Consider the following 13,725-nt stretch of genomic DNA (forward strand, 5'->3'; position numbering starts at 1 on the left):
TTATAACAGAAAACATCTTAATTAGAATTGTTCCATGTGGGTTCGACATTCGTACTTTAAGTAGTACTATATTACAGTTAATTCAGTATACTTGCCGAGATAAATCAACAAGTTTTTGGCGTCGTTGCCGGGGAACAATTTCTTTTAAGAATTTTTGAAGTATAACTTATTGAGTATTGTGAATATTTTGTTTTCTTTGTGAATAGATAATTGTCTAGATCTTATTCTTTTGTCCTATGCTAATCCTTGCTTTAGTCGTCTTAGATATATGTTATTACGAGGACAGGTTCTTGAAGATCAATTGGAATTTGACCCAGAAATTGAAAAGACAACTAGAAGAAATCAGAGTAAGAAGAGAAGAGAAAAGAAGAAGGAAGGACAAGCAAAAGGAGAATCTTCCAACACTCTCAACTCACACAATCAAACAGATTTAGAAATGGCTGATAATAGACAAAATCCACTTAGAAGGACATTGGGAGACTATGCCATGCAATAAGGACCAAGGCATTTCTCCAGCATAACCATACCACCTGCAACCAAATCATTAGAAGTGAAGTCATCTTTTCTTTGTTTAATCAGCACCCATCAATTCACTAGAATGGATCATGAAGACCCTTATACTCATCTATCCCTATTCTATGAGTTGGTTGGGACTATGAGCTTTGAGGAAAATGATATTGAATCTGTTTATCCACGTCTATTTCCTTTCTCACTTGCAGGCAAGGCAAAAGATTGGTTAAAGTCACATCCAAACCAAAGTTTAACTGGCTGGAATGATGTAGAAGAGAAATTCCTACATAGATTCTTTATACTCTCTCGATATATCAAGGCTAAGTCTGATATCTCCACATTCAGGCAAGGGCAAGATGAACCTTTCTGTGAAGCTTGGGAACGTTTTAAAGTGATGTTAAGAAGGTGTCCTAATCATAGCTTTGAAGATATTGCTCAGTTGAACATATTCCACAATGGTTTGAGGCCTGATACTAAAATGATATTGGATGCTGCAGTAGTAGGTACAATGATGACTGTTGATGCAAAGCAAGCTACAAGAATCATTGATGCCTTAGCCTCAACAGATTACCAAGCTTAACACAATAGACATACAATGCAAAAGAAAGGGATGCTGGATCTTAGTACTTCAGATGAAATTTTAGCACAAAATAAAATTTTAACTCAGCAAAGCGAGACATTAACCAAGAAAATGTCAAAACTGCCTCAACAGTTACATGCAGTAAATTCTTCTTCAATTCAGAATCAAGATTTGAAGTGTTATTTTTGTGGGGGAGATCATCTTAATGGACAATGCTCTTATCAAAATCCATTTGAGGAAAAGGTTCAGTATATGAATAATCAAGGAAGGCAAGGTGAATTTTCATCTAACTATCCAAATAACATGGCTCAAGGGTGGAGGAATAATCCAAATCAAGGTTTTGGGTGGAAGCAAGAAGCTGGATCATCTGACAGGCAAGCTCCTTAACAACAACAACCACATTATCCTTCCATTCATGAGAGAACATTCAAATTGGAGGATACTTTTGAGAAGTTCATGTAAGTCTCTCTATCCAATCAGAAAATACTGAACGATCAATAAGGAATTTAGAGACACAGGTGGGACAATCGGCTAAACTGTTAGCTGGTAATCAAGGAAGTCAATTTTCAACCAATACACAAACCAATCCCAATGAGCATTGGAAGTTTATCACTACCTGAAGTGAGAGAGTTATAGGAAAAGGAATTGGATATAATTTAGTTGTTAAGGAGGAGATTTTAAAAAAGAGAGAGATTGAAAAAGAACAAATTGAGTGTGAGGAAGGAAAAAGAAGGAATAAGGAAGATGTTGTAGATGTTGGAGAGAAAATAGAAAAAAAAAAGTGAAAAACAAGAGAGGAGTGTTCCTATAAAATATGTACCTTATCTACATGCTCTTACAAAGAAAAGACAAGGAAAGACAATTTGCAAGACTTATGAATATTCTCAAATGATTGCAAACTAATATTCCGTTTACTAAAGCTTTAGAGTAGATGCCTACATATGCTAAATTCATGAAGGAATTATTGACAAAGAAAATAAAGGTCAATGACCAGGAAATAGTTGAATTGGAAGATGGATGCAGTGCTATAATTAAAAAAATCATTACCATAGAAATATAGAGATCCTGAGAGTTTCTCTTTGTCAGTTACCCTAGGAAATCTCACTGCCGGAAAGACATCAGTAGATCTTGGAGCTAGTATTAATTTGATGCCTTTATCAATGCTGAAGAAACTTGGAGATGTAGAAGTGAGACCAACAAGAATGACTTTGTAGTTGGCTTATAGATCAATCAAATATTCACATGGAATAGTTGAAGATCTGTTGGTAAAGGTAGATAAATTTCTATTTCCAGTAGATTTTGTTGTTATGGATATTGAAGAAGATGCTGAAGTACCTTTAATATTGGGAAGGCCATTCAAGAAAACTGTCAAAGTTATAATTGATGTAGACAAGAGAAGATTGAAGGTTTGTGTACAAGATGAAGAAGTAAGCTTTAATATTTTTGAAGCAATGAAATATTCAAATGATCAGAAAGAGTGTCTTAGAATGGATATGATTGTTGTTGATCCTTTAATGACGTTAATTAGGCGTCAAGCTATATGACGTTAAACGAGCGCTTGGGAGGCAACCTATTTGAAGTGTGTCTTTAATTTTTCTTTTGATTTAGTAGTATGTTTTAATATTTAATGTCTTTAAAACCAATTTGATTTTTGAAATGGTCATGTAGGTTTGAAATGTTAAGTGAAATGAATGGATGAAAGAAAACTTAAAAAGGTTTGAAACTATTGACAAAGATAAAATGAAATTTTTCAAGAAAATTTCATTGCATGGTAATTTTAGCTTAAGCTAAGTTCTTATAGCCTAAGCTAAATATGCAGAAAAATAAAGAAATTTTGTTCTGCAATTTTAGCCTAAGCTAAAATGACCTAGCTTAAGCTAGAAAAATTTGTTGCTCTCGGCCAAATTCTAACATGAGCTAAAATGACCTAACTTGAGCTAGAAAAATATGATGATCTCGGTCAAAATTTAGCCTGAACTAAAAAGACCTAGCCTAGCATAGAAGAAGTTACTTTGCTAATGGTGGGATTTTTCTAAAAAAAATAAAAAATAAAATAAAACTAAAAACTTTAGCATCTTAAAATTCCATTCAAAATCCTTGCGCCCTATATTCTCATTTGTTTTGCTCTCCAGATTTAAAACTTCTCTTCCAAAACTTTTATTTCCATTATCAAGGTAAGTATTATATGTATAAATCTATCATCTCCATAGCCATTCTCATTGCCATTTTGATTCAAACATTTCCAATCAAGAATGTTGTCATTTCCATTCCTAAATTGCTCTAAACTCAAAGATTCAATGTTAAGAAATATGACAAACAGATAAAAGAAAACATATTAATTTTACAAATTAATAAAGTACTAATATAAATTGTACTAGAAGTGAACTACTACAAGTGTTTCGTATTGAGGAAGAGTCAACGAAGCCAAAATAGGACCAATCATGCTATAGAGGAGGAGTGAATGCATCAATAGCATAACTAAAGTAATGAAAGTTATAAGATATTTATCTTTCAATATCAGATAATACACACAAAGATAAAGATAAGAAGAGGTTAAGATATAAATCAAGTTAAACACATTATAACTTAAGTTTTCATGCAAAATATATAATTTAAGTGAATAATTTTTGTTTTCATATACTCAACTTTGTCAAAAAAAATGAGAAAAACACAAAATTAATAGAGAAAATCTTGAAAAGAATAGGTAGTGTATAAAATGTGTCAGGGCTGATGTTATAAAAAAACAAACTACAAAATATCATTTTAACATAAAATTACTTAGGTATGAAAGTAATGATAAAAACAATAAAAAATATAATATTTTTTGTGTTCTTCTAATTACTAAAAATTTAATAAAAATTCTCTATAATGATGGCAACGATTCACGTTTCAGGTGCTTAAACTTTTTGAACTAGGATGCTCTGTTATAAGGCTGTTGCACCTTCACAACAAAACCTAAATGTGCACCACAGATTTCAAATCTACTTGAGTTCCATTCTTGTGAGTGCATAAACAGAGTAATATAATAACTTTTTTATTATTAATAAAATATTATAAATTAAACTTTAAATTGATATCTAACAAACTATCTATTTTTTAAAATTCTAAAACTTTTATTAATAATAAAAATTACTTAATATATCAATAATTTTTAATTTATAAAATAATACTTAATTAAATTAATATAATAATTAATTAATTTTTATTTTTAAAGTTAATTTTTATTTAACAATTTTTTTTTGGAATAATCTATGAGAAATGAAGAAAGATGGAGTATTGGAAGTTATACTATGAAATACTTGGAAGTGGACATGTAGTTTCAAACCTCCTCTGTGTTGAAGTGGAGGAACACTAGGTGAAACCTGAGGTGTTATTTGTTTTATGTGGCTAATTAAACTAAGGCAAAATCTTCTCAATCATATCAATTTAAATTTGTACTCAATTTATCAATAAAAATAATTTATAAAGTAACAAAAATGACTTTAAATAAAGGAGGATGTAAATAAAAAATAGTTTTTAAACTTTTTTTGGAATATGTTTTTGAATTTTAGATTTTTTTTAAATATATTTTTAAATTTTGTGTTATAATTTTTTTTTTGAAATACTTGTTGGATTTAGATTTCTACACTACAATAAAATTACGAAATAGAAACCAATTTTTAGATACCAAAATAATTAGTTACAATAATAACTAAATTAGACACCATTTTAAAAACTAAAAAAATGTTTTTATATTAATTTCTATTATTAAATAGTTTCTAAATTGGTATCTAATTAGCAATCAATATTTTTGCTGCCAAATTTAGAAACTAAATAATTGGTAGTTAAAAATTGGTAGCAAAAACATTGGTTGCTAATTAGATACCAATTTGGAAACTATTTAACAATAATATAAACTAATTTAGAAACCAAAATTTGTTTTAGTTCTTATGATCTCTAATTTAGTTACTATTGCAACTAAGTCTCTAAAAATTGGTTTCTATTACATGATTTTCTTTTGGTGATATAACACATCTTTAAATCTTAGAAATTTTTTTTAGAATATATTTTCAGATTTTGTGTTTTAGATTTTTTTTTGGAATGTATTTTTTATTTTGGATTTTTTTCAGAACAAAATTTTGGTTTTTAAATTCCAAATTTTGAAATTCAGATTAGAAAATAATTTTAAAAATTATAAAATTATAAAATAGAGGTTGAAATTGATATGTTAGAGCAGTATTTTTACAATGGTTTTGCAGTAGGGTGCAATTTGAAAGGTGGAAGGAAGTGAACCTGGACGCAAGATTGGTGTTTAGAGAGTGGAAGAATCTGACAAGAATATTGCATGGGAAGAACCGATATCGAGTGGCCACATGCTATTCTGCGTTTTTGTCTGAGTGATTCATTACTCAATGCATACTCTCACAAGTGGTAAACGGAATCTATCTAGTACATCAAAATGCGTGAAATCAACACTCAATTCATAGATTGCCTCTTTGATGCTTTTTTAACACTTTTCGCTAGATTGAACAAAACCACGTAGGCAACTTTAAAAAAAAAGGATAAAGGTTAGTATAGTATTATATACGGTTTTGGTTTAAATAATTTCTAGTTCTTATAATTTTATATATTTTTTTGAAGAATTTTATGAATCTAATCTATTTTTTGAAGAAATTGATGAATCTAATATTATTTTTTGAAGAATTTGAATATTGATAATGATCATGAAAATTTAGAAGTGTTTTAGATTGTGTACTGTTGATTAAGAATTGTTGTAAGTTTTTTCTTTCATTGATCCTAAAATTGTAATTAGAAAGGTTGTTTTTAAATGAATTAGGTTTTGTCTCAGTGATAATCAGTTATTTAATTTATTAAAAGATATTTTTAATCTCTTAAAATATTCTTGTTTATGGAATAATTATAAGAAATATTTCAATTGATTACAATAATTTAAAACCATAAGTAGGTGCATCTCTTTGTTTTAATATACTAAAATGAGCTTTTAATATATTAAAATCACTTAAGTTTAGTACATGCTTCGGAATCTTATATTTTAATATGTTAAATTGAAAACATTAAATTAATCGATTAATTTTATATAAAATTAAAAAATTAAAACACAATTTTAATTTATCAAAACAAACACATTAAAATATATATTATTCTCTCATTTTTAAACCATTAGATACGAAATCAAAACTAGTATTTTTTAAATCATTTCTACTATTAAGAGAGTTCAAAATAGATAGTCCAAAATTGAGTTGAAAATTATTCTTTAGCTTTCTTTGTATAAATTTGAGATTAATAAAGTTATTGAAAGAAAACATAAGAGGTTCACCTATTTATTTCAGTTGTATTGTTTTAAGTGACATTGTTTTTATTTTTTAAAATTGTTTTTAGTCTTTGGATAGGGTTTTCAGGAATAGTTCAGTAATAGTGTGTTAGTAGGTATAGTCCAATCTTGTAGGATTCAAGATTTAGTTTCTTAAGTTATTTATTTTCACTGTTTTGAGTGCGTGATTGTAAAATCTATGAAATTTTAGTGTGAGATTAGTTGGTGTGATTAAGTAGTTGGACATAAATTTTGGATATTATTTTATTTTGAAAAGTGCATGATACTAAATGTAACCACGTTATGAAATTAACAGATTTAATAAAGATCTCAATTTAACTTCTGATGATATTTCAATTCATCTCCTTTTGAACTTTCTTAAAAACACACACTAACACATATACACACACATAAATACATATGCACACTCACACACACATTTAAAATTATTTTTTTTTACTTATAGACTTATTTATTATGATAGGAACGATTATGATCCCTTTATGTTAGTAGGACATTATGAATTGTTATCATTTTTTCTTCGATCTATAAGGTGTCATGATCTAGAAATGATATCAAGGATTCTCCATGTGGTTATGTGTTTTTGATAGGGTGTAAGATTCTTACAAGTTTCATTTGCATGATAATACACGATATAATATACAATATATATTAGTTAATGTATAAATCCACAATATCTTAAATAAAAAGTTAAACATCAATAGACGACTTGGAAAATTGGAGTTTAATAACTTATGATACAATTGGATGATTACTCTATAAAAGTATTTTGATGATAACAAATACTATAAGATGTATAGTGATGTATAACCATGCTCACTCATATACAAAACTATTAACTATACATCAAACAATACATATACATGTGACAAACGATGCAATGAATGCATGCCCCAAACTATACAGTGAATGCATATCAGGTATTGTTCAAGGAAGAATAAATATGATGTTACACAAAGTAACAAACGATGACAAGATCAAGTACAATACTAAGCTGGAAATAATAGATCATACGATGAAAAGTAGTACCAAAGGTCTCAACAAAAGAGATAACTCAATGAACCAAGCGGTACACTTGAAAGATTATGAGAGCATCAATAAAGCATAAGACAATATCAAATACACTCGCTGGACAAAGCATATCAAAGGTGGAACATGGATGGCGATGATCATTATAACATGGATGATGATGGAACGCACTAGACGATCAAGTGGCAAGAAAGTTTCCAAACTTAATCCTTTCATTTTAGACATGCTTAAATGATTATCAAATGATTGCTAAACTCGTTTTGATTAAACTGAATCATATAAATCATCTTACATAAAAATGAAGTGTTTGGAATTAAGATATAAAAAGTTTTCTAATGAGAAAAATAAAATATCATATGACTTAATTGTCCAATGCTTGAAAGCATTCTCTGAAATGATTATACAATATTCCCAAATACAATTGTGTTTATTAGATATTCAAAACTGTGTATGAAAAATTTTTCGAGACATGTTTTGTGAAATATATATTAAAGGGAAATCCTATTTCTGTTGAAAAGATTTCATCATAATATAAACTTTGAATGTATCTTTGAACTAAATTTGATAATAAAATTGCTTGATAATTCAAAGAATATTAAGAGATTTTATAAAGTGATATAATTGCTCTATTGAATATATTGATGATCACTAATAATCACAAAGGGTTTCTAAATGTTTTTTAGGAACATCAAGACGCACACGAGGAATATATTAGAGTTTTCATACTTAGCATTTGGCTGAAGGAAACAATAAGCCCGATGAGCGTAAATTGTGCAAATCAAGCATCAAAGGTTCATTCAGTCATTGTCTAGAGAAAAAGTGTACAACAAATTGATTTCCAAAACAAAATCATATGACAAAGAGACATTCAAAATTTGTTGCAAAATATTCCCACTTTAGCGTCTGATACAGAGGATACATTTGAAGATTCACTACAACATTCTTATTCAATTTGTTTAGGAAACAATTCAAAGAACGAATATGTGATGAAGAAGTGAAGAACATAGTTCAATTATTGCGAGTATATCTATCAATGTTCGCACAATCACAAGTATAGAAAGAAATCTAAACTGCTAATACACGCAAATATCAACAAAGCTAAAGTTTTTTTTATCAAGCATCTTTTGCATTAATGAGAATCCAATGTGACAAAGATGATTGAAGAATCAAGTCACAAAGCATCAAGTGGGTAAATGTTCACATTAATAGATTAGAAAGGAAACAATTTAAATTATTTCACACGCTCAAAGACGTGCAAAATATAATCAAAGCAAAAGTTATCATATTCAGCGTCTAACTAGAATAAGATGGTGAACATTACACAATGATGAAGGATATGATATCAGGTATTCAATATTATATTATTGAAGTATCAATGTTCACAACTTTGCTATGATCTATCTTTTTTAATCTTTCCTTTTGTTGAATGTTCTACAATACCCCCAAAATCTAATTCCCAATGTCTATCATACCCCTAAAATCAAATTCCTAATCTTTTGCAATATCCTCAATATTCCTAGAAGCTCTTTCAGCAACCTCTCAATGATGGTCTTGCCACTGAAAAGAGAGGTTTATGGAGATTGCAACTTCAAATTGCGACCAGAAACCAAGAAGGAGGATTGAAGAAAGAGGGAAATGAAAGGGTGAATTTGAGGAAGGATTTAAGGGTTCAATAATGAGGATAAAAAATGTGAAAAGAGAAGGTAATGACTTTTGTAAAGTGACCATTGCGGTAAGCCAACGATAAATCTAAACCAAATTATTATAATTATTATTAAATTTGATGAGATTAATGGATTGTATGTGGAATCCACGTGTACATAACTTTGTATGCCACATAATCACCCCTTAACTTTGTTCATGTCTATTTAACGTAAGAAAACATATTACATATTTTTTTTTAAAACTTAAAACAAAATTAATTTTTTAGAAAACCACCAAAGAAAACTAACTATTAACCTTTAATGTTAGGACAAAAAAGGTAATTAAACCTAAATTTTTTAAAAAAAATTACATCACATTAAAGTTGGTTTAGCCAAAATTCCGTCCACACTAATATTTGAAAACTAATTTAATATTTTTTTTATGTCAAAATAATATGTAATTTCTATCCATTAAGTTCATTATTCCAATTGTATGTATACGTAAAATCAACTTTTTTTTAGTTAGATGATTCAAATACAATTGTGACAAGGTTTCTAGATTGTGAAAAACAAATTCACATACATAATTTTTTTTACATAATTACCCTTTTTTCCACTATTTTATGATTTTATTCAATTTAGTTTCCATATTTTTTAAAAAAAAATATACCAACTTTTTTTAGAAATTTGAATATAATTCCAATTTTTTTAGAAAGTTTAATTTGCTCCTTTCTTAAAAAATTTAGGGTGATATGGTCCCAAGTTTTTTAAAAACGGTTCAATATAGTAACAACACACATCATTTAAAAGTGTTGTTTCAAAATGCTAAGGTTAATATGTTAACATGAAGACAATTTAACTGGACCACATTAAATTGTTTCTAAAAAAGATTGAGACCATTTTTAATTTTTTTTAAAAATTATGTCTTTTTTTTCCTACAAAAGTGGTACAAAACATTTTTTTTCTTGTTCAACTTCTTGGCATACTTAAATGCAATAGTAGTAAAATGCCCTTTTACACCAAATTATCACATTATCATCAATTCATGCACTGAAAAATACTAAACTTCTGATTAACTGTTCTCCCAAGTATAAGCTGGAATATGTTCATATAAAGGAAGAATATTTGTTACATTACAGTAGTTTTTTTTTAGCTATAGCTACTCGTGATTTGATGTGAGTTATGAAAACCACTGAGCAATTGAGAACTGATTTTCTTCTGTTAGCTTTTGAAGGCTAGAACTTAGAATCACTTTAGCAGCAACACACCCATTTTTGTCATTCAGAGCAATCAGGATCTTAGCAAACATCCTGACCAGGTTCAGTACTAGACACAATACTTTAGCTACATGTTTCAATGTCCACATAAATTCCCTACTTTTTAGCTGTTTCCACTGATCATATTTCTGCACTATAAATAGAACCCTTGTGTGCTTTGCATAGCATTCAAACATGACAGGGATAAAATGTTGGTTGTCTCCTGGAGTTCCTCTGAGCACTTCACACTTGGGGCTATAGTTCTATTCATTGTTACCCTTTAGATTGAATAGTTCTTATCAACTAAGTGAAGTGTTTGGGGGAACTTTTGGGTGCAACTAATACAAAATACCAGCTATCAATCAAATTCATTTCATTACTGAATAACAATAATCAACAAGGCTATTTGTACGTACATTGAAAACCAACAAGGAACAGTATTTCATTTCATTGAAGTGTTTGGGAAAACTCTCATCTTCAACTGAACTCCAGGTCCAGCATTGTCACTTTACACTTTACCGTTGATATATATTGGATAGTGCATACTAGTTAACTATAGATTGCAAGTTTACATTATTATTATTATTATTATTATTATTATTATTATTATTATCTGTGTTCCTTGTTATAATGCCTTTATTACTTTCTCTCCACATTCTTCCTTCTCCGATTCCATAATATGTAAGTCAAATGCTGATGAGGCTTTGCACATAACAAGATTCTTGCATCCCTTTTTGTTTACTTTATCAACAATTCCACTGCTGAGGAATTAGCTTCTTGATTTAGAAGTTTGTGAACCTTCTCCCTCCCCTCCTTGCTCCAATTCCCCAAAACATCTTCGTGATCCCATTTACCCTTGCCAAGGTAAACTTTTGCACTTGGGTCTATTGTCATCTTCTCAAGCGCAGTTGCATTCCTCATGAGATAAATTGCAATTTCAATTTCACTTGAGTGTCCTCTAATGCCAGTTATTACCACTTCTTTGAGATGTTCATGTGAGAATCTGGGAGGCCAACCACTTTCGCTTACCTCATCATCAATACAGAAATAAGTCCTTAACTGCAACAAAAACATAACTTATCACCAAAAGCTGCTAAATCTATATTTGTTTTTATCAAGTCACTTTCCTTTTTCAAGATATGAATCAAGTTGGTTCTTTATAAAGTATGTTGCGTCATCGATTTTAAGAAGTCAGAGAGAAACTTACGTGCAACTCTAGCCTTCGGAGTATAGGGCATGTTTTGAGAATTATGGCTACCCAGTCCAGGTCCTGTCGAAGTGTAGCCACTTTAATAACTTCCAGATGCCTCAGACATGGAAATGTTAATGCTGGCAATCTGATTTTCATAACCTCACCCTGGAAACCAGAAACACCATCAAGACAGCCATAAAATTTTATAATTCTTAATAAATTTTAATAAATAAAAATATTATAAAATGTAAGAAATTATATTCCTAGTTTTCCCCTCCTTTTATGCTTGGTCCTTCCGTCTAAAGTATTGGTTAATTGCCACTCTTCCCCCTTAACTTTTATGTTAAAAAAGGGAAGATATAAATTAACATATGTAGAAAAGGGAGTTTAAGAATAATGTAAAAATAAAGGTGTGTTAAAATATCATTCTTGGAAAGGAAAGAAGAAAAAATGGAAACAGCTGCAGAAATGTATAAAAAGATAAGATAAATTGATCTGAAAAAATCAAGAAAGTTGCTGAAAACCACATACCATGAAACAACTGCACTGCATGATCAAAGTTTTCAAATGGGGTAGATCAGTTGGAAGTCTGAGGATTGGCCAAAGCTCCTTATGACAAGCAGTAGAATCACTGACAAGACTGTAGAAAGCATCAAGTCTCGGCGCATCAAACACAAATTCAACTTCCCTTCCCTTGTATTCCAAGGTCTCCAAACTGGTGGTGTGGAGCACAAGTTTCTTTAATTGTTGGCAAAGACTCACGTTCAGGTACTTTAATTTCTGGCAAAACGGGTTCTCTATTCTAAGGTTTTCCATGTTGTAACATTCAGAGAACCCCAGCCATTGAAGATTGCTGCAGCTAGACAACAAAATCTGGAGGTGCACCTCAGATTTCAGATCCACTTGGAAGAGTTCCATTGTTGTGAGTGTGCTAAAACCATGGTTATATGACATGTGGGGGGCAAGAACACAATGTGCCAAGCGCAGACACTTGAGAAATGACTTTTTGCCACTGGCACCCTCGTTGCCAACAATATCACAAGGAAAGACATGGAGGGAGGCATCATTGGTGGGTTGATTCTCTTCTTCCAACAAGCAAAGATCAATCTCTTCCACATTTTTCTTGATGGCAAAACGAATCCACTCATCAAGATCAGTTGAGCCATAGGTGTTGTTGCCAAATGTGAAGTAAACACTTAACTTGTAAATCTTTTGGACCTGTTCAACATTTGACAAGTACTCTTTGACATTACTAACGAAGGCTAAAGTTCTGTTCCTTTGGAATTCGAACCTTAGCTCCTCGCTTTGGTACTGCCAAGCATTGCTAGCTAAGTGATCTCTCTTTAACATGTTTGCTCCATCCAAAATAAGGTTTGTTGGATTGGCATAAATGTGCTTCCATTTGGATGAGAGAGTACTGGTCCTGACACCCTCGCTGACTTTAAGGGATGTCAAAATGTTGCACAAAATGCTATCGGGAAGCTTGCTGATATAATCATCTTTCTTACACCAAATAACTACCCTTCGTTTCTTCCGTTTTTGATTCTTCATATTTTGTGCTCTTTCTCTAGACTAGAGAAAGTAGTGAGCTTGGCAAAAGGAGAGAATAACTACGACAAAGCCGTATTAATAGTAGGAGTACGGTGAAAACCAAGTGCATCTTTGTCTTCATTCAAATTCCAATCAACCTAATGAATACATACTTATCTTGCTACATGATTCAAATCAAAACAGTTTAATAGGTATTATCCCCCTTATTGCCGGCATCTATATACTTTCTGTAAATTAAGATATGAATCATCATTGGCATTATCTATGTACAGGAGATTCTATCCTCAATCATAAAAATAAGATTTTTTTAGATGCTTCTAAAATATTTTTGAAATGCATAGTGCAATAACCAAAAACTAGCTTATAGACGGACTTGCTAATATTTGTGTAGAGTTTACAATTATTGGAGAAAACAAAACAAAACAAAAGTGACCAAGTCATTAACTTCGCTCTGCATTATTTGTCACCTTAATTTTCATCTTCTTTTTTCCCTGACATAAAGAGTATTCAAATCATAAATAAGTGAATGTTCTTTGTTCCTTCTTCTGTTTCTTTCAGACTCGAACTAATCGAAACATGATGGTGAAAGGACCATGACCACTTTCCAATTTAGCAGTCAAACCAACCCGATA

At 30.3% G+C, this 13,725-nt stretch overlaps 1 protein-coding gene and 1 pseudogene across 1 annotated transcript; both read right to left on the bottom strand.

Moving 5' to 3' along the window:
* Positions 1-827: 827 nt before the first annotated feature.
* Positions 828-933, bottom strand: LOC137808865 (small nucleolar RNA R71; annotated as a pseudogene).
* A 10,104-nt stretch (positions 934-11,037) lies between these two features.
* Positions 11,038-13,131, bottom strand: LOC137839089 (F-box/FBD/LRR-repeat protein At1g13570-like). The gene is made up of 3 exons (XM_068648218.1): positions 12,090-13,131; positions 11,558-11,753; positions 11,038-11,409 (listed from the first exon to the last, which is right to left on the bottom strand). Exons 1-3 carry the CDS (start codon positions 13,091-13,093, stop codon positions 11,089-11,091), a joined length of 1,521 nt encoding a protein of 506 aa, XP_068504319.1. The 5' UTR covers positions 13,094-13,131; the 3' UTR covers positions 11,038-11,088.
* Between the last annotated feature and the right edge of the window lie 594 nt (positions 13,132-13,725).

This window comes from Phaseolus vulgaris, chromosome 3 (assembly GCF_000499845.2).
Source record: "Phaseolus vulgaris cultivar G19833 chromosome 3, P. vulgaris v2.0, whole genome shotgun sequence".
NCBI classification, from domain to species: domain Eukaryota; kingdom Viridiplantae; phylum Streptophyta; class Magnoliopsida; order Fabales; family Fabaceae; genus Phaseolus; species Phaseolus vulgaris.